General features: G+C 37.8%; 1 protein-coding gene across 13 annotated transcripts in view; it reads left to right on the top strand.

Moving 5' to 3' along the window:
- The window catches only part of Dock10 (dedicator of cytokinesis 10), a 247,620-nt gene that overhangs the window by 98,268 nt on the left and 127,431 nt on the right, over window positions 1-21,921 (top strand). For all 13 annotated transcript variants that reach the window (XM_074071859.1, XM_074071858.1, XM_074071857.1 and 10 more), the window contains exons 2-3: window positions 8,268-8,387; window positions 21,196-21,285. In XM_074071859.1, coding sequence (XP_073927960.1) covers window positions 8,268-8,387; window positions 21,196-21,285 — 210 coding nt within the window. The remainder of the gene's footprint in view (window positions 1-8,267; window positions 8,388-21,195; window positions 21,286-21,921) is intronic.

Raw genomic sequence — 21,921 nt, 5'->3', positions numbered from 1 at the left:
ATCTTCTTGAATATTTTCTACTTCTTTATAAGAAGCAACATTGTACAGAAAAGCAGATGCTTATTTTTTTAAGTTTTCATTTGCTATGCAAAATTGAATTTTGCATAGGAATTTTGATATGTTTCTAAGAAATATATAGTGTCAGATATCCCTAAAAAGAAAATAAGACTGCAAAAGTCTGAATCAATTTAAGAGTATACTTTACATCATAAATCTTATGAGGCTCATTTGTCTTTGGTTTCCTAAGGAAATTGAGGGTTAACAAAAGAGACAACGTGTTTTCTAACTATAGTTTGTATTGAATGTGAAGAACGAATCACCCTTTACAATTGCAAAGGGCTTTGTACTTTACCAAGTTTAACTCACTTTATGGTAGTGAAATGGACAAAGAGTTACTGCTGGTTGATTTCTTCCACAATCTGTGTCCATCTTTGTTGCCAAGGCAACAATTTCCAAACTCAGCTTAATCTGAGTTTGCCCAGCTGCACAGTTCTTAGCTTTGATTTAGCTAGTGTTTTTCCATTCTTATGAAATGCTGTGGTTCAAGACAGAGAGAAGGTTAAAGGGTCAGCATAAGATGGTTTATTCCTTACTTAATCATTTCCTTTTTGGTAAGAAAAGCTAGTCTTGTTTTCTGAGGCTCAGACATTTGTGAGGTTGTCCAGTGGAACTCCCCCATGAAAGGCTGAATTATGTCTGTCACAGAACCACAGGCTGACAGCTGTGGCCCTGGATTCAGCTGCATGGACTCTCTCCGATGTTCTCATTTGTTTTAAACACAAATCGTGTGGAAGTTGATTCCATTCCAGTTGCATTAGGGTCAAGGTCCTGGATTATTTAGGGTCTAAAGAATTCATGTGTTCTTTAGAGCTTTTATGTCTTCTAAGATATTCAGCCAGTTATTTTCATAGTACTGACTGAAATTAGTTAACAGCTGCATTGTTTCTAAATGACTTCGGACATCTCAATATTGAAATTCTTTTTAGGGTCCCTCTAAAGATCCTGTGGACCTTCAGTGTGAGCTATTTGCTGTCTGCATGTTAAGATGTAAAGAGAATTTTTAAACAATTGGCATTTTGTGCTCTAAGAGAACCTACTCTGTTGAGCCTAAAATAAATACTTTGTCTGTGCCATTAACCAGGTTGAATAGTTTTCCATGCTGAAGAAGGCATCCAGATATAGGATTAATTCTGTTATGAATATTAAAAGTAGAATAAAGAGTCAGACATCTAGAAATGACAGGGATGATTGATGAGTGACGGAGCCCCAAATAGCAACAATAAGGTAATGTTACACATCACAGGAACTTCTCCAAGGTAGCAGAAAAGCTGTTTTCACAGAGTTTCTTAAAAAGACCAGATTTTCTGAAAAGGAGAACCCAGAATAACTAGTTCAGATCAACAAAACTAGAGAGATTTCTATAGTGTGTCACAAACGGCTCACCTCCCTAATTGTACAAAATTTAGAATCCAAATATGCATCCCCAAATAGCAGGGATCACTGTAGAGATTGGTCTCTCTTCCTAATTCTATCAGCTCCTTTCCTGAGTAATGTCCCAGAGGTGACAAGCTTATCAGCATTTGTGGAAGTTAGAGCAACAAAAAAAATTCTAAGTACCTACATTATTGATTTTCTCTAGATACTTATATTTTCAAAGCTAATGGATTTAATACCAAACCAATCCTAAATTTCGTTCTTTTCTTTTGAACTGAAACTATAAATACATGAAAATATTTTCTAGGCTGTTTCTCTAGGAAATCAAAAGGGAGAATTTCAATGTTCATTGCTGATATGGATAATTAGGTAGATTGCCTGCCTTTTTCCTATGGGGGTGAGAGCAAGCTGACTTGATTTAGGAAACACTCTTTTATTTCAGTACTTCTCCTGTATTTTTACCTCTACTAGAATCATCCATTATCAGTTTCTTTAAGTAAATTTAGGTAATATATATATAAACATGCAAGAAGGACAGTTCCTGGTACATCAAGAATTTAATGTCATTGGTATGATTGCTTGTTTGGTTTGACTTGGATTTGGTATAAATATAGAGGTAAATCACATAGAACAATTTTCAATCATTTCAAATAAAAACAAATCTGTCTGGTATTTTGTGGTTTACTTACCACTTTCACATTCAGCATTCCTTGTTTAAAACACTCAGATCAATACCAGGTGATACTCAAATGACCTGTCCAAGTCACCTAGCTGGGAGGTAAGACTGAATTTCCCCCTAGATTTTATGACTTCAAACAATGACCATTCTGGTGGCAGGTGTTTAAGTAACTGACCAGATGTTTGCGGTTCCCTACAAAGCTGAAAATACTTTAGCTATTAAATTTCTGATTGTGCTTCTCTGTTTTTCTGACATTAACTTTTAAAACCACATTCCTAATCTGTAATTATTTTCCTTGGTCTCCTTTCCCCAGTGTTTTGTATATCTTTTTTTTTTTAATTACTTGAATCTGTTGGGGTGGAATTTCTATGTGAAGCCCCACTGTGATATTTTTAGGCTCCCTCTCTGGTGGATTTTCAAAAGGTAAACACTTTTAAAATCAAATAACTCCCCAGTGTTTTGATGAAGGCAAGTTCATTTTCTCACCATGATGAGAACAGTACATAGTCATTATAGACAACTTGGAGAACAGAGAAGAACCAAAATGCCAATTCCTAAAGATCACAGAACCCGCAAACATAATAGTAATAATATATTGGATCTATATCTCTAATCTTTTTTCTTTAAATTTTGTGAAGTCATTTTATTGTATAATATTTATTTCCATTTTAATTAATAAGTAATTTTGCTTTTTATTATAAATGTCAAAAAACCATGTTTTGTTATTGCTGTTGTTTTTTTTCTTTGAGACAGAGTCTCAATATTTAATACAGCTGTTCTGAAACTCTTGATCCTTCTGCCTCAGCCTCCCAGGCCCTAGGATTACAGGCATGCACCACCATGCCCAGATAAAAACAACCAGTTTTAGTAGGCATTCATTGTTTCGTAGAATTTTTGTACCAAAGTTTCTCAATACTTCCTTATCTTTAGTGACTTATTGCCTTCCATTTTTATCTGAATGTGCCCTTCTGGACTAACTAAGTCCAGAAGTTCTAAGTATTCAGGATTTAAACTCTAATGTCATAATATGTGTGAATCTAGAACCATTGTCAACAGGACTTTGAACTTCTCTCCTGAGACAGCACGCTTTCTCTGCCCTTCATTTTGCAGCAGTGCTAGCGATCGCAAATGATCGTGAACCTCACCTTTTTCAGCTTTCCCCAAAAAAGAGCTAACCATGCAAAATGTTGTGAGTTAACTGACTTTGCTGATAAATCGTACATGTACTGTACAATTATTCATTGGTTTACTCCAAACACTTCCTTAATCTTAATGTCCTTCCCAAAGTTCATTACAGCATTAAGCTTTTCTCTACTACCCACAGTCCTTGAAAATTACAAGCCACTTTGTTCTTAGGAATCAAAATGTTTATTAGCACAAACAATAATTTCTCCACATTCTGTTTTCTTTTTTAAAAATTTTATTGTGCATATTACTTGAACAAAGGGATTTCATTTACATAGTATTATTCACTTCATTATATATTCACATAAGGAACTTTGATCAAATTCACCCTCTTTATTACTCTTTGTCTCTCCTTCCTCACTCCCCCTTTATTTTACCATTTTCAGTGAATTTCACTATGCTATTTTTATAAATACATATAATGAACTGCACTGATGTTTTCATTCACTGGATATAGCCTTCACCAACCTGCCTACCTTTCTCATCCCCCTTTGATAAAGGTGAATATGTTTTCTCCATCTTGTTACAAAGTCAATGGTTCAAAAACATATTTGTACATACATCTTGGATTCTACTTAAGGTAGAGTCCTAGAAAGGGAATTCCTGCATCTAAACATAATTTCCACATTTATTGAGTGCCTTTTTTGCTCTTTGAACACATTAAATTTACATTATAGGAGCTTTCAATCCATGACTAGGGAAAATTTAAAGCCTATGACCTTTATCCATTTAACACTTACTAAACAAGTACTATAGGTTGGTGCTTTTCTAAGAAACACTGCCTCATTAATCCTATGAAGTAGCCCATACTAAGCCATAAACTATGGCGTAGGGATTTCAATTGCCTTGCCCACAGTTCACAGTCCTTAGAGGCAATGCCATGACTAAGACCCCAGGCATTCTAGCTCTCCCTGTATCTCTTGTTGCATCTCAACAAAGAAAATCTACAACCACACTCTCCCTTATACTTTGGGCTTTTCTAAAACAGAGCTAGATCATCCAGCTTACTTTTTAGCTCATTTGTACATCTATTCTGGAGGAAGGTCTAGGGTGGAATCTAATCATGTAAGTTTTCAGGGTTATTTACTCCAAAAGCTCATTTTCTCCAGTGTCATTTCTTCACCCATTTGATTTTAAATAATAATGATGAAAAATAATTAAGATCTTTATGATGGAATATTGTGTTCTTGAAATTAGGATCAGTTAAGGGATGGACAATCTGCTTGTTCCTAGCCCATTGAATAGCCTTGGTAGCCTGGACCATTACCAAGATGGCAGCTTTGTGACTCCAGGTCTTAGATACCATGTTGGCATACCATGAGAAGTTGTGGAATAAGTACCGGGAAGAAAGCATTTGTTTCTGTGACAGGGGCCATTCTTCTGTTGTGAAGTTGATTTGGAAAAGAGCTGTGCATTTGGGGAACTAGATCAAACAAATTTCTTAATACTATCCAAGAAGAATAAGGCCTCGTACCACTGTGGTGCAACATCACCCTGCCGCACAATAGCAGGTACTGGTGGGTGTCTTTTCCCATGCGTTGTGACTTTAGAATGGCTAATGAAATTCAATTACTCATTTGAGAGAAACAGAGTAAAAGTAAAAAGCACTATAAAAATCCAATCCAATTCAGGGTAATCTTGGCACATACCTTATCCCAGTTGGTATATTTCCAAAAGAAGCAGGCACATTAAATTCAGGAGGGACAACTCAACCTTTGTTGAAGCTGTAAATCAATGCTGCTCAGTTCCCACTTCCACTCAATGTGTCTGCAAGGAGCAGTAGTCAGAAATGAATGGCTCCCACCATCCTTGTGTAGGTCTTTGACCAGAACTCTGGGCTGACAGCTGTTTTGCTCCAGCCAGAGTACGGTTGTATAGCCTGGATCCTCTCACTGACAGATACATGAAGCTTATTTCACAAGCTTTGTCAAATCTCAGGTTCTAGGTGCTGTGCAACAATCGATGCTATTTTCTTATTACACTTCATATCCACAAAATTATAACACATTGAGTATTTTGAATATTATACATTCATTAACAAAATCACTAATTAATTTATCCACCCCCAGAGGCCAACATGTATGAATCAGATGTGCTGGATTTGGGATCCCCATATCACAATAACCTCAGTGCAATATTCAAAACTGGAAAGTTTGAGAAAAATGTAATTTATTAATTGGCTGATATGTCACAGCTTGAATAAAAACATAAAAATTTGTCTTCCCACAGATGTGTAGGAGGAAGGCTTTACTTTTTGGGAGTATATGAAGAAAAGTTTAGGATTCAATTTCTCTATTATTTTATCAGTAACCTTTGACTGGTTGTACTAATGTGAACAAGATTAATTTCAGGTAGAATTTGGATTACAGTCCAAAATCTTTGAAACATTTTTTTCTCCAACTTCTTAATTAGTGCTCAAGTTTGAGAATAATGAGAGATAAAATTTTAAAGGTGATGAGAATGAGATTATAGAAAATCACTCAAAACATCCTTATGTCATTTCTGTTTTTTTTTTTTTATGTCTTTTATTCATATGTGCATACAATGTTTGGGTCATTTCTCTCTCCTTCCCCCCTGCCCCCTCCTTCCCCCTCCCCCTCCCTTCCCCCGCCCCCTCTCTACCCGCCTACCCCCTCATTTCTGAGCAGAAACTGTTTTGCCCTTATCTCTAATTTTGTTGAAGAGAAGTATAAACATTAATAAGGTGAACCAAGGGTTTTTGCTAGTTGAGGTAAGGATAGATATACAGGGAGATTCTTCGCATTGCTTTCCTGTACATATGTTAAACCTGGGAGTGACAACACAAACTGATTAGTGCAAGGAAGGGGGAAAAATTAGAAAAGTGTTAACAGCCATGGCCTGTTTCATGAGACTCATGGCATCCTATACTTAAAACAAAGAACTTTAGTGAGGAAAAGGGACATAAATGACCAAATAAACCTGTAGTGGAGGCTGGGGGTGTGGCTCAAGAGGTAGAGCACTTACCTAGCATACACAAGGCCCTAGGTTCAATCCCCAGAACTGCAAAAAAAAAAACCAAAAAACCGTCTGTAGCAGTTTAATTATACATTTTGTTTCATTTTCTGCATTTCATGTATACACATTAATATTAGAAAAAAAGAGGCTCTAGAATAAGTGAAGGATTTTAGACTTGAAGGCCCAGAGGGCATTTGTCAATGCTGATGTGGAATGGTGCAACGTATGAGGAAATAAAGACTGCTCAGGCTTATAGTTGAACTGTAGTGAGATGCCATTCCAAAATCAATTTAAAACAAAATAAAAGAAATGTTGGCACAAAATCAAATATCTAGAGACTGCATTAGGTTTTTTAGCTATCAACTTGTATTCCTTGGAATTATCTTTTGCCTGGGAAGTCAGGAATTGGAAATTAAAATAAGTCTAAATGGAATAACAACATCAAAATGCAGGAAATCTAGAAAAAAAATAGTTACACAGCAAGCCATACCATAATGTCTCACAATGCTCAGTGTTTCACAGTGCTTTCACTAAACAGGTTATGCTGGGCAGTCAAATTTCTTCTTTTCTTCAAATATTCCATGGAGCTCTATATTTTTATTTGCTAAATATAGCTACCTTACTTGAAGGGCTCATCCAGGAAAACGTTCACCTTACATTGCCCTCAGTTTACTTAAGCATTTAAGACTTATTTTTAAAGTGCAGAAAATGCATGGGGATCTTTGCTATTGGCCCACTATGTTCACATTTTGTTTTGGTTTTGTTGTATATTTGGAAAATCATCAAAATAAATATTGACTGCTACCTTGAGAGGCCCATTAGCAGTTTTTAAAATGTCAATGAAAGTTTTGGGGACTTTACCAGCAGAAATCTTCCAAAGAAGACCTTAGAATCAAAGCTAAATCTGTGTGCTTTGCAGAGTGAGGTAGAGTGGTCACAGAGGAGGTTAGGAAGGCGTTTGGAGAATTTCTGTTGATGTCACTGATGTGAAAAAGAAAAGGAGTATTTTTCCTCTTTCAAGATCACTTCAGCATCCAAGTTTCATGCTGCCTCCTCTAGCTTCTAGCAACCCCCTCCAAAAAAATGAAAAGCAAAAGACTACTCTTTTCATTTAGTTTGCATGACTACTTCATCAAAGGGCTATGGAACTCAGATTATATCCTCAGTTTTCTTTTTTTGTAATATTTTGTTTGGGGGCCCCATTTTCTCACTTTGTGAGTTATATAGAGTTTGGAGGATACACATCAATTGTATATTGGAACAGTAACTTCTCCCTCTGGCACTGATTTTTCTGGCTCTATGGGAGGCTTCAAGGAGGGGAGTAATTTTGTCCTTGGGTTCAGGTCGTTAATGTGGTATGATTATCTGGCTCTTTTTTCAGACTTGCCCATTTTCCCCACAGTGTCCCCTGATTAATTGTGTTGTTTAGTGCTATTAGAGGCTGACCCCAGCTTCTCTCTGTGCAGACAAAGAGACCTAGAGCCAAGCAATTAATCCTCACACAGGATCCATGCTTCAGTGACAACGAAGATAGACTATGATACTTTGATTGCCAACAGGGTGCCAGCGTCCTTAAATTGAATCAAGTAGAGCTTACAATGAAGTATCTAATTCAGCCAAAGTGGTCATCACCATCATAATACTGTAGCAAGTAAGCCAAAGGCCCTTGTTCATATTGAGAAGATCAAGTTTGCATAAACATCAGTCTTTGAATGAGACAGGCAGGAACACCCTGACCCTGGGAGGCATGGTGCAAACAGCTTGATGTAGTCAGGGAGATGTCCAGTCTTTCCGATCTCTCCTCACATACTTTCAGATCTGAAAATAATAGTTGTGTGGCTATGTCCCAAATGCCCAAAGTCTGTGTGACTGCACCGGAAGGACTTTGCAATGTCAAAGCAACAGTGACAAGTAAGAAATGACATTAGAGCATCATGGAGAAAAAGCAAGGTGGCATGTACAAGTGGTTAACATCATGTTTTCTTTTCTACAGCAGGAAAAACCTAGGCTTCTTGAGCCTTTGGATTATGAAGCTGTCATTGAAGAACTTGAAAAGACCTATCAAAATGATCCTCTTCAAGACCTCCTGTTCTTCCCCAGAGATGACTTCTCAGTAAGTTCCCTTAAGTTATGTAAATTCAGGAGGGCCCCACAAACTGAGTCAATGGATTCATTGAGCTCAACTCTCCTCCTGTGGCCATCTGACATCACATTGCTGCAGCAGGAGTCTAGAAAATACCCACTGGCCTCCTCAATTTGGAAGAGCGGGGATTCAGTGAGACTGTGACCACTGGTGGGGAACAGGAGCAGTGTAAGGTGTTTTCTGGTTTCAGCTGGCAGTCATGGTGTTGACAGTTTCTAACCAATGCCTTCTCTGGACTCACAGAGCACTTCCTCCCTCAGGCCATTTCTAACTAAAAGATTCCAAGCAACCCAAACTATACAGGAGCAAAAGCAGGAATCTACTGGCACAAAAGAGACATTTCTTTAAAATCATCCTGAATTGTTATTGGCCTTTGATTAGGAGATGTTAAGGCTTGGGGGCAAAGAAAGGTGGGCAAGAACATCTTCATGGAGGGATTTGTGGTCTGAGACATTGTCTTGTTTAGGTCAATGCACTTTGCCACAAAGACTGCACCTGAGGGTAGTAGAGAAAATGAATAAAAAGGAAATTAATTTTGAAGACAAACACAATAAAGTTAGGGGTGATGAACACCAGTAAGTCCCAGAAATTCAATACTGTTATTTGTGATCATCTTCAACTTTTTAAAACCACTAGTAACTAACTATGTAAATAGAGATATCCAGAGGCAATTGGTAACCTTTCTTGCTTTTTCCTGAAAGAAAGGTAGTCTTAGGCATCCATGTTTCAACATCTTAAAGCAGGTAAAAAGGCAACTGCAGGATAATTGCAGGTATTGGTCAAAATCCTCTGTCAGGGTCCAAGAACGTCAGTACCCACAGTTTACTGAAACAGACAGCTTCAAACTGTGGTTGCCTCTCTCTCCTGTGGGGCCGATCTGATTTCTAAAGGGTTCTTTTCATCTTCCGGTTCATGAAAAAGAAGTTATATGAAAGGTGAGACTTCTCTGTTCCAAATACGAATTACAAGGGAAGAAAGGAGACAGATTTGTAATAAAAATAATTCTTCCAGTCTGTCTTAAATTTTTAAATGGCTTCCATCTAATGTTGGCATGTGTTGAGAGAAGCTTATTTCATACAGAAATCTCATTTCCGTGGGTGGACCAGTCCACTGGGGCTTGAACTGTAAGCAGAAAGTTGAACCAGATTTTTTTTTTAAATTCTACGTCCTCATTTTCATTTTTCAGACTGAAGTTAAATCAACCAAGCAGCTTTTATGTCAAACAGCACCAAAATTGGTGACCCTTGGAGCACCTTTTCTTCTAGCTCTGTCATTCAAAATATATCAAATGACACCCTAAGGAACCCCTTCCCCACCCTCAGCTCAAAAAGAAAGCGGAAAAATGTAGATGAGTGTAACATTGGCACTGAACTTGAATTCAATTTTTGGCATCTTTCCAGACTTATTGAAGTTAAGGATTGTCTTCTATTGCTTTTTGAACTTTGCCATCCTTACTGGTGTAAACAGAGCATATAAAAACATACTGCTCTTTCTTTCCTCAGCGTGAACATTCCAATAAATGCACTGAGATGTTTTATTCTGTGACTGCATTAAACCCTTCCATGGCTTTTCATTGTCTTGTAAATGAATATGAACATCTTAGCATATCCTAGGACCTTCCCCAACTCTTAGCTCTTGCTCATAGCCTTCCTGACAAGCACCATAGCCCAGCTCATCCTACACAGTCATTCTCATACACCATGGAGTAAAATACTAGAGCAATCCGAACAGCATTTTGTAACACACCACTCCCCATTTCCTTTAGTCATTCAACAGGTAAGTACTATATAACCCTGAATGTTAGGTACTGTTCTAAGAATGGAGATGCAGCAATTATTGCACAGAAATGGCCTTGTTCTAAGGAATCTTGCCTTTTGATTGGAGGAGTCAAGAAAAAAATAAGCAAACAAGTGAATTAACAAATAAACTAACAAGATAAAGACCAGTTCTATGAAGAAAATAAGCCAAGGTAGTGTGATGGAAACTGACTAGGGGAAGAACATGTTGGACTGTGTAGTCAGGTACAAGTCTGACCAGGTGACATTTGAGCTGAGTTCACAATTCTCAAGGAGGATCAGCTTATGCTAAAACTGGGAAAGAACTGTTTCTAGCTGAGGGAATAGCTGCTACAAAGGCCTGAAGAGGATCTTTGAAAGGTTGGTAAGGCTGGACAGGAAAGTCAAAGACTAGATTGAGCAAGGAGAAGATAAAGAATTTGCATCTTCTTCTAAATGTGAATGTCAGATATCTGAGTTGTCTCTGGAAAACAAATGACTGATGTGTATTATTAACAGCTCATCTGGCCTCTGTGTGGAGAACGTGTTACAGGGCCCAGGAGAAGCCAGAGGCCCTCTGGGAGAGGAGCTCCCATTAGTTGATGCTCAAGAGATATTTGATGCCACCTAATCCTTATTATTAGAAAATGTCATATCCTACAAATGGCTACATTTTAATTCACATTAAGCAAATGGCAAATGAAGGAGAATGTTGAGTTATTATATTTACATAAAATGCCATTTTTAAATAATATTCAGGTGGTTTGTTGTCCCTCCTTCCTGCCCTACGTGGTTTGACTTGGCAAACTAGGACCAACATGCAGCCTCGTTTTGTATGTCTTAAGAGCTAAGAATTTGTTTTTATGCTTTTAAATAGTTAAAGGGAAAAAAATAATAGTTTGTAAAAGTGAAAATAATCTGGAATTCAAAGTTTGGTATGCATAAGCATAGCTCATATTGGAACATAGATGCCTGTTCATTTGCCTGTCACCAACGACACCTTCATGTTTTGTAAGCAGAACTTCAACAGGTTGCAGAGTTGCCATAGAGACATTTACTCTAAAAGACTTACTCTCTGATTTTGTAGAACAAGTTGGCCAATCCCTGCTACACAGTACAACTGCATTTGTTTGGGGTTCTTTTTGTTTCGCCTTCTTTGAGGATTATAGATACTTCTCTTAAATTCCCTGGTGTTATCTGCTGTATTCAGTCTGTCACATTTTATGGGCATTGGTCACCAGCAGCAAGCTTCCATGCACATGGCAAGTGTATCATTTCCTTGGCTTCTGCTTGCCCCATGGGTTAGGATTCTCTGAGTGCGGGTTGTGGACAGTCTGCACTCAGCTAAGGGGAAACAACATCAGAATGACCAGGCCAATCCCAAGGCCCTGCGGGATGGAGGGGTAGGGAGCTACTCCCCCTTCCATACCTTGACAATCCAGTTTCTGCCCTGCAGATTGGAGGATCCAGCTCATTTCTCTGTTTTCGTGTTTCTGAGCACCCACACTGGCTGTAGACATGATTCATTACTCGCTTTGTTTAATCAATATTTATTCAGCACCCACGAGGTGCTGAATATAGAGCAGCCCTTCCTAGACAAGTGAGACTGACGAGAAAAGCAAGAGCCTGTGTTTCAGGAGTTTGTGCCCGAATAAGGATGAGGAGTACGGCTGATGAAAATGCTCATAGTTAAGAAATGCCAAGAAACAGAGGCTGTACTGCTGCTTGGCACACCAGAACGGGGATGGTTATCTACTAGGGCAGTATTCTTACCTTGCAAAGATTGGAAGTTTTTCCTGTTCACTCTAGCGCCCCATGCTACCATCACCATTTTTGCCTAGACTCTCCCTGAAGAGGCCTAATAACCAGTCTTCCTGCTTTCTACCTTGCCCTGCTTTGATTTATTCACAGACAGTACTCAAACAAAACTAATAGACACCTAATCAGATAATGCCTTGCCTCTGATTAAAATACTTGATTGTCAAATCCAGCACGTCACCATTGTCCCTGTCACCTGGCTTGTGAACAACTCTTGAGTCTGATATCCTAAACCTATCCCTTGGTTACCTCACAGGATACCCGGCATTCATTCTGTTCCTACAAGAACAGAAGCCAAGCTTATTGCCTCTGTAGAACTTGTACTCTTCCTTGCATCTCTGGTTCTTCTGTTCCATTCATGACTCAGCTCAAATGTCATCTCTTCCAAGAAGCACCCCTAACTCTAAACCTACGTTGCCCCACTTGTACCTGAATTCCTCCATCTCATCATGCTGCTTGCCTCTCTTTATATCCCTGGTTTCTACTTGAAACTATCGCAGTTGGCTTTTTCACTCCCCCATCACTTCTTTCTGCCACAAATACTAACCTCCCGCAGGAAGGGTGTCTTCACTCTTGATCATTGCGAGATTCCCAGCAGCTAAAGCAGCACTTGGCACAAAGCAAGTCCAAAATTAATATTTATTTCATGAATTTCCTTTCAGAAACATGTGGATTATTAAATCAAAGTCTATTCCGAAATGAAATTCTTTTTTTTTTTTTTTTTTTGCACTACTTGGGTTTAAACTTAGGACCTCACACATGCTAGGAAGGCACTTTGCCACTTGAGTCTGTCCCCAGTCCTTTTATTTTTGCTTTTAGTTATTTTTCAGATAGAGTCTGGTCCAGCTGAATGAAACTGAGAAACAAGAAAGGATGAAGCAATTGACTTAATGATGAGAAATGATTATTAATAGGATATTTTCCTCTTTGACACAGTTCAGCATTTCACCTTAAAAAACAGTACTTTTTCTAGAGGCTCATTTTATCTAATATAGTGTGTGGCACATAGCGACATAAACAAAGGTTAGCTTCTTCCCTTGAACACTTTAATGTACTGGTGCGCCTACTTACTCATTTCTTTTCTGTTACTTCTTTTCTATCACTAGGCAAGGAAGAAATCAGTTCCTGTCTGGATATCAAGAACCGAACACACAAGTTCATGAGCATGCAATAGAGATTGTTAACATTGAATTAAAATATCCTTCCAGGTTAAAGGCTTGAAGCCAAAGCATTTTCCTTTACCTTGGTACACTAGGAAGATTCTATTCTCCTCGTACATGGGTTCTAGGACAAGGCAGTATAAACTTCTGTCCTACTTGCATCTTAATAGTTCGGAAGGAGTAAGCAATATATGTGCATTCACTAATTCAGGCGTTCCAAAAGCATATTCTCCTTCAGTCATTGCTTTTGCTACTCCTGTTCTCATCTTCTTTTTTGAAGCTGGGGGTAATAGAAATGACCAAGAAATAAAGCAACTAGTCATCAGAGTATGACTCAATGAAGTACTTAAGTAAGGGAGAAAGCAAGAACTCACAGTTTCAAGGACACAATGAATCATGTTATTGAATGATTCAGTTTAAGTAGAAGCTGATACAAAATAGCAGAACAAAAGGTGAGAAAGCCAAGAATGAGTTTCTTGTTGAGCAAAACATGCAGAAAGTCTGAGGTACAATCATTTCTGGGAGCTGCAAAACCTTAAATAAGAAAATTCAGAGGTCTGAAACCTTGGAACACCATACACTATGTATCATTTTTCCATACCACCCACACAGATAAAACTCTGTCTTTCAAGTCAGCTTCATGAACTTTGGTGATCTGTGCCTGTATTAAGGGTATCAATATGAGCAAGAAGCTTATACTTGAACTGCTTACACTTGAACACTCGAACTTTTAACACTAGGAAATACCATTTTCAAAGTCGAAGTTCTGTGTTCTGTGACTGAAATAGCCTGTCAAGGGGGTTACATTATCTCCTCCAAGTGGGTTTTCCTAGCAGTAGTTGACAATCAGTGTTGGAAGGCTCTCAAATTCGTCTTGCAGTTGTCATTGGCTGTTATAAAAACTGAGCGAATGGCAGATTTCATAACATACCCAGCGCTTACTCTCTTCATAGTTTATTTTTAGCTATAAAAAGCAACTGGTATTTGGGGACTTCCAGATTTAACCGCATAGGTCACTCTAGGAGAGGAAGCAGAAAGATCTTAGTACATTTTAAATGGCAGAGCAGAAAGGCCATGAGTTTTCTTTTTTTTCTTCTTCTTCTGAGACACAGCTTAACATTTTATAGGAATCTCAGCTCTGTTTAATCTGTGGCTTTTGAGCCTGAAAAACAGGGTGTAAATTGCTCATTAATAACTCTGTACTTGTAATTTGAAACTGAGTAATAATCTCTGTTGGATTAGAGTCTAAATCATAATACCTTGCTCCTTTGCAAGCTGAAGATGCTAAGATTCGGAAAGACTCTTGAGACCAGGGATGTAGAAGATCTGTGAAGACAGAAATAAATATAAGCACATTGACTGTTGCTCTTCATTGCTGTCTAAACAGCCTGCTCAGGGCCAGATGCGTCATGGAAAAATAAGGTGCACAACTTGGGGAAGAATTAACACCCTGAATTCCACAGTGAGCTGTGCCAGTAGGAGTGTAGTGAAGCGGTTGTGGCTGCTTCCTTCATTTCAGTGAGCGTTTGTGGCGGACCCACTCTGTGCTTGCTATACTCTGAATAGATGTCCATGCAGACTTGGGTGTGAGTGTTCATCCAAGCATAACTCCAAAATAGAAACAACCAAATGTCCATCACCAATGTATGAATAACTAAAATATGGCCTGTTCATACAAGGGAGTGTAATTATTTAGTGCTACAAAGGAAGGAGATAGTTGATACATGTTACAACTTAGGTGAGTGTTGAATACATCATACTAGGTGAAGCAAGCCTGTCACAAAAGACCGTATATGGTATAATCCATTGATATGAAATGTCCAGAACATGAAAATCTATAGATTAGTGATTGCTTGAGGCTGAAAAAGGAAAGTGGATATGGGGTTTTTTGGGGTTTGATAAAAATGTTCTAAAAGTAATAAGTGATGATGGTTGCACAACTCTGAATATGGTTAAAAAAAACCACTGAATTTTACACTTTAAAAAGATGTCTTTTCTGGCATATGAATTCTATCTCAAAATGCTCTTTTATATAAAATGCTCAAAATGCTCTAGGAGTGGGACAGGTGATGAGAGCCAGACAGAAAAGAAATATGAAACCAAGCGCAATGGCTCAAGCCTGTAATCTTAGCTTCTTGGGAGGAAGGGAAGGGGAGGCTCAAAGTTCAAGGCCAGCCTGGGAAAAATTTTACAAGACCCTATCTCAGTCAGTGGTTGGGCATAGCAGCAGTCATTCCAACTATGTAGGGAAACACAAATTAGAAGGATCACAGTCCAGGTCAGACCAAGCATAAAACAAGTCCCTATCTCCAAAATAACCAACACAAAAAGGGCTAGTGGAGTAGTTTAAGTGGTAGAGCATCTGTCTAGCAAGTAGGAGGCTCTGAGTTCACTCCCCCATGCTGAAAAAAAAATTTATAAAAACACATGTCTATATTCAAATACTTCTTTAAAAACATACCAAAAGAAAAACAAGGGTCAAGAAAGATGTATTTCATTGATTTTTATATTATATTGGCAAAGCAGATTTTATGTGGCTTGCTTATACATAATAAAACACTTATATGTAATAAATGGCTGAATTAATCAGCAGTGTAGCTTTGAGGTCTAAAATATTCTGTGGTTAAGCTCTAGATTCATGTATGATGCAGTCTAGGGAATGGTAAACTCTAGGGAAGGGAAAATGTGCATTGGATAAACCAGACTTTTTCAAAAGCAGCTGACACCTGTGCAAAACCTGAGATTTGAAAAGAATGAGGAAAGAAAAGGATTTTGTGAAGATAGAGGTGTGAGCAAAGGCTTTCTGCAGGCCTGAACCCAGCAAGGAGAAAGGAATGTGGGAAACCCTATGGAAAGAGCCTGGGAAGATCTGCTGTTGTGGGGTGACCTGTGTGTTAGCCCATTGCCTCTCCTGGGCTGTCTCTGCAGACCTCATCCCACATGGGTCTTCCCTGGTGCTTCTTGGATCATGAACTCAGACTACAGCCTCTGAGTCCTTGCCAAGGAGACATCCTGGTGCACTATGTATCGTTATGTTGTTGGAGCAATTTGTTTCTATTAATACTCACACTTTTCCCTATGTAGAAAATACAGTTACTACATTGAATCAAAATGTCTTCATGTTTAAGAAGACAGAAATGTTCACTACCCTGATTTGATCACTACACACTGCACACATCTATCAAATTCAAACTGGACCTCATAAACTTGTATAATTAAAATAATCATTCATTTTTGAAGAAAATAATGTTTTGTCCTTACCTCCTTAAAGATAGTGAGATACATTTGAAGCCTAAAACATGTCACAAAAAGGAAGTACTAGTTTGCTGGTTCAAAAGTAAACATCCTTGAAGTTCTTCTTTTACTAACTTACTTACTTAAATACTCTCATAGCTGAGTCCCCATGCTTGACTAGGCTGGAATATGACAGCCCTGCAGTTATGGACAACTGTTCATTGTGCATTTTCCAAAGTTTTCAGCACAAGAAGAAGGGCTTTCCTTTAAAGCACAATGAAGGTACAGAGACATTCTCATATAGTTAAAAAATAATTAAGATTAAATCACAACAGTATTACTCTTCTGAATGTGGCAAAAATGTCTTTAAACAATGAATATATTAGTTCTAATGCAAAGTCTTCTCTAATACAGTAAAAGTTGACATCAGTGTCTTAATTAAGAAATTTAGATGAAGGTCATTTTTAAGCACACACTTAGGCCAGAATTGATCATGGAGTGTGAGTTAGTAGTTCCCATGTGAGGCTGTTGACTTCTCCATTAGGACAGATTGATTACCTTAAACACAACCATTTCTGTCTTTGGTTTTGAGCAGCTGGAACTGCAATACTGTCAGAAGAAGCTTTCTTAGCCCCGTGATAGGAAAAGCAACCGTGCTTTGGCCAATTGTGAAATGACCTCTATGTGCTTAGAATGAAGTCTTTTGTAATCATTTGAGCCAGCAGAATGGTGGCTGCAACAAAAAACCACAAAAACTACTCACTAAAGTGTAGAAGGAACCAGGAACTGACAGGGCTGCCATCGAAGATGTCTGAATATCATGGAGCTGACATTGCAAATGCCAGCCTGCCAGCATCAGTTCATGGCACTTTTCATGTCCAGGTGCCTGATCTCTGGACAATAAATAGGCTCCTTACAGAACTCTTGCCACCAAAAGAGGAGCTTGGTCATGTGCCAGTGTAGTCTCAAATCCATTTCATGCTACCAAGCTATGCTAATTGTTGAGCAGAAGTTTATAAAAGAGAACAGGAAGTCTGTTGTGGCCAAGGCAATTTGTAGTGGTCTGAAAGCATCTTTTTCTCAGAAAGGAAATTCTTTGTAACCATATTAATATCCTTAACAAATATGATTTTATACTCCTTATTGATCGATGTATTTTTGCTTCAACAGAGAAACAAAAAAATCCAAAATAAGCTGGAGAGTACTATAATTTTTTTTTTTTTGGTGGAACTGGGCTTTGAACTCAGGGTTTCACGCTTGCAAAGCAGGTGTTTTACTGAATCACACTTCCAGTCCATTTTGCTCTGGTTATTTTGACATGGTCTCTGGAAAACTATTTGCCCATGATGGCCTCAAACTGCAATCCTCCTGATCTCAGTCTCCCAAGTGGCTAGGATTACAGGTGTTAGACTCTGATACTCAGCTAAGAGCACCATAATTTTTAAAGTTGAAACTTTATGGAGACCTTTTGGTTTTTCAAGAAAATAGTCCAGTATCATAACAAGTGACAACTGAGATCAGTAGCACGTTTTAGGCATGCATTATATATGTATATTTCTTTTCTTATGCCTTGCATATGTTGTACAAGATTTTAGATGAGCAACAGCTGCATGAATATTATAAAATAAGGTTCTAGATTTGTCACAGGGTTTCATAAGAATGAGTCAACTGCAGTTGTCTTAGTAAAGAATCAACATTATTTCCTGACTATAGATCATCAGGAATTATTCAAGGCACTGTACTTAGGATAAGGTTGTCTTTATAACACTATCTGAATGAGTTAGTCTCGTATATTATGAATATTAACTTATGTGTTTTGGAGTTTGTGCTATATGACCTCACTAATTAAGTAACTATGTGATTACTGTTCTTAGAAACTTCCATCCACATTCCTGAACTTATCATTAAAGAAAAACTAGTTAAGCCAGTTAACTATTCACTCTATTCCACTGTTTCACCGAGCTGTAATTGCCGTGGGCAATCGATTTACAAGGTAGCTTCCTTTAGAGTAATGTTTCTGTACTCCCCATCAGATTTAGAGTATTTTAGAGCAGGTATTTAAAAAAAAAAAGGGCAGGAAAATAATGGAGCACTCTTACATCCTGTTTTGTACAAAAAATTGTTGCAAAGTATTATTTGCAATGTAAAAACATTTTGAAATTAGAGAAAAATATCCCTAATGTTTGCAGTATATTTTACTACATAATATTACCTGGAAACCAAGCATGTAATTCTGTGTATCTGTGAATTATCTGTCTAAATAAGAAACAAAGTCATCTCCAAGTAATTGGAATGTAGCAATAATCCCCAAAGCTCAATTTAGGCATGATTTTTAGTCTTCCAACTCCAAATTTTCAATAGAGTTTATTTACTACTTCTCTTCTAACAGTGAATAACACAAAAGAAGCAACTTGAAAGAAGAAATTCAAAAGGAGTTAGAAATATAAAATACAAATGAGATCTAGTTTGGATCTACCATACTTTGCTTGGGAAGTAACCACTTCCTGGTCCATCTACATGTTTGCAATTGTTCCCTGTGTCTACGCTTGGTTTGAAATAGCAGTCACAACTATTCCAAATCAAATCCTGGGGAGCATGCAGTGGTCCTGGGAGCTCAGTCTACAGTTGTGATTTAAGATAAGCATTTATTTTTATTCTATGAAGTCTTTGGAACATTGCCTTTTCAGTTTTCATGATCTAATCTTGTTAGAGTCACATAACATTCTTCCTCTTTCACAGTGTCGAAATCCATGCTTCTAATATGCGTGCACATACATATCACACAGATAAATTTATGCATTACATGCACTCACACCTGCACAGACACATGCTGTACATGTGCACAGTACATAAACTTACATCACATATACACACACTCAAATGCACACTCTTACGCATGATCTCATCTAACCCCCACATTGAACATGCAGACACACTCATACTCTATGCTGAGTGACATACACCACACACTCACACACCATAGACTCTCATATATGTTTACATAGTCATCCATCCTTACACCAAAAAACATAGAATACTCACACATACTCAAAAACTTTAACAGATAATCAACTAAGCACCAAACGTTAAACTAAAGTCATAGCAATGACAACTGACAAAAAATTTCACTTATATCAGGAGTGATCAAAGGGAGGATTTGAAGAAGATCTGAGTATGAGGTTAGAAGAAAAGGAATTATGCATACATTGCTGCTTATGGCAGCAGAGCTGGCCTCCAGGGCTGTGAACTCAAAAGACAAAACTCCCTTGACCCCTATCCTGCTCATCTTCTCTAATACTAAAGAGAGGTTTTCAGATTCTCATCTGTTCAAACAATTAATCTTAAAAAAACTCCCTTCATCTGGACCAGTTTAAATGAACCCTTGTTTGTGTGTTACAAGCCCTAATGAGTCTTTTCTTATTGGGGGATATTGATAGAAGGGACTCAAGAATTGGTCCCGTGGATGTTACAGACTCATCCTCTAGCACCATATAACCACAATGGTGTACAGACTAACGCAAGCCAATCACTGCTGATGCACACTTACTGCTTTAGGCAAAACCATATTTCTCTCCAACTTGATGGAGCTGAAGACACATAAAGAGGAAATAACGTGCTGGTGAAGATGCAGGGGAATATGTAAAAGGGTGACTGTTGGGGAGGTGGTGACCAGCAAGACAGGAGAGAGGGGACAAGAGAGGGTTGTGGGGAGGAAATATGAATGAAGTATATATTGTATACCTGTATGAAAATGTCATAGTGAAGCCCATTAATTCTTTTCAGTACCGGGGATCAAACCCAGGACCTCGTACCTGCTAAACAAGCACAGTGGTACTGGAGTTACACCCCGAGCCCTTTTGTTTTTATTTTGTTTTTGAGGTAGAGTCTCGCTAACTTTGCCCTGACTGGCCTCAAACTCACAATCATCCTATCTCCATCTCCATCCTATCTGCATCACCACATTGGGCTTATTTTGTACAATAAAAACTAAATTAAAGTCTGGAGGCTTGGCTCAAGTGGTAGAGCTCTTGCCTAGCAAGTACAAAATCCGGAGTTTAAACTACAGTACTGCTAAATAGAATATTAATTAATTAATTTTTTTAAAAAAGGAAACAAGCTATGAAATTCTATTCTAGATGTTTTAAGAGTACTTTATATTTCACTTTATGTATATATATATACTTAATAGGATGGGGTTTTTTAGCACATAAGTTGAAAACCATTTTGCTTATTTCAGCAAAAATAATAACATTTAAAAAATGTGACCTATTTTCATCAAGGTCCAAATTTACTGCTCATTCTTTCCTCCCACCCAACTGTAGTACCTGCACACACACAGCTCCTGTGAGGGGCTAGGATTACCTTGTTGATATTTAAGAGATTACTTTCAATAGGATTAAACTAACAATGATTTTGTAAATTTTTGTCATCATTTCAGATTTATTTTTAGCAGGAAAAGCAACAACAATTTAAAAACAATATTCCAGTAGGAATAAACAAAGGTCTAAATGTACAAATGCTTCCAATTTTGTTTTTTGAGAGAAAACAAAATTATGAGCTGCTCTGATAAAAGAGTAACTATAATAATGCTAGTAGTGGGAGTCAAAGGAATGTTTGGATCTTCTTTCACAGAGCTTAAATTGTTAAGAAGCACCAATTTTCCCTGTCTTGTTATCTTTTAAGTACCAAGATCTAAAATCTAAAACAACTGACCTGTTGTGTTTCTGGAATAGTGGTCTGCTCCACACCTTTAAGTTGGAAGGCTTAATTACTTTTCATTGTTTCCTTCAGACAGCCACTGTTTCTTGGGATATCCGGACCTTGTACTCAACCGTACCTGAAGACGCAGAGCACAAAGCAGAAAATTTGCTGGTAAAAGAGGTAATGTGATGGTTTTAATCTGTTATTTTATAAAACCTGCTTTCCCCACAGGGCGTTCTCAGTGTCATTTACTATTAGTGGAATTACACGTGCTCTGAGTAGTTGTATTTTCACCCTCGTCCTCTGTAGGTGTGTTCACCTTCCTGTTAATCATTTTTCATTATCTAGTGACTGTTCAAGTTTTAGACTTTGCGTTCTTTTTGTTTTTACTTTACTTTGTCTCTGTACTGAGAACTTTTTGAGTATTTTAATAGAAAGTTTTAATTTTATTTTACTTATTTGAACTGTATCATAAGAAAGACCAAACTACATGAGAATTTTGGATAATAGAGTATCTATTTTAAGGGATATGTTTCTTTTAAGTGCTAACTATGGAAATAGTTAATGGTAATCCCTGTGGACAGCTTTCAGGGACTGATGAAAACCTGTTGATATAGCAATTACTTGTATTCAGTTGGCAAAACTGTTTTTTCATCTTCTAAGCATTGCCTAGGCTGTGTTGGGATTGGGCCAGACGTTTGTTGAATGAAGTCAATCCTTGCTTTACAGAAATTGCAGTGACAAAATTTAGCTCAGCACAGATGAGACTGAAAGTATGAGTCTAAATGTAATCTTCAACTCTGAAGACATCGATAT

The sequence above is a fragment of the Castor canadensis genome, chromosome 4 (genome assembly GCF_047511655.1).
Source record: "Castor canadensis chromosome 4, mCasCan1.hap1v2, whole genome shotgun sequence".
In the NCBI taxonomy this organism is placed as follows: Eukaryota; Metazoa; Chordata; class Mammalia; order Rodentia; family Castoridae; genus Castor; species Castor canadensis.
The sequence above is the reverse complement of the archived record's forward strand: the minus strand, read 5'-3'. Positions and strand labels throughout refer to the sequence as shown.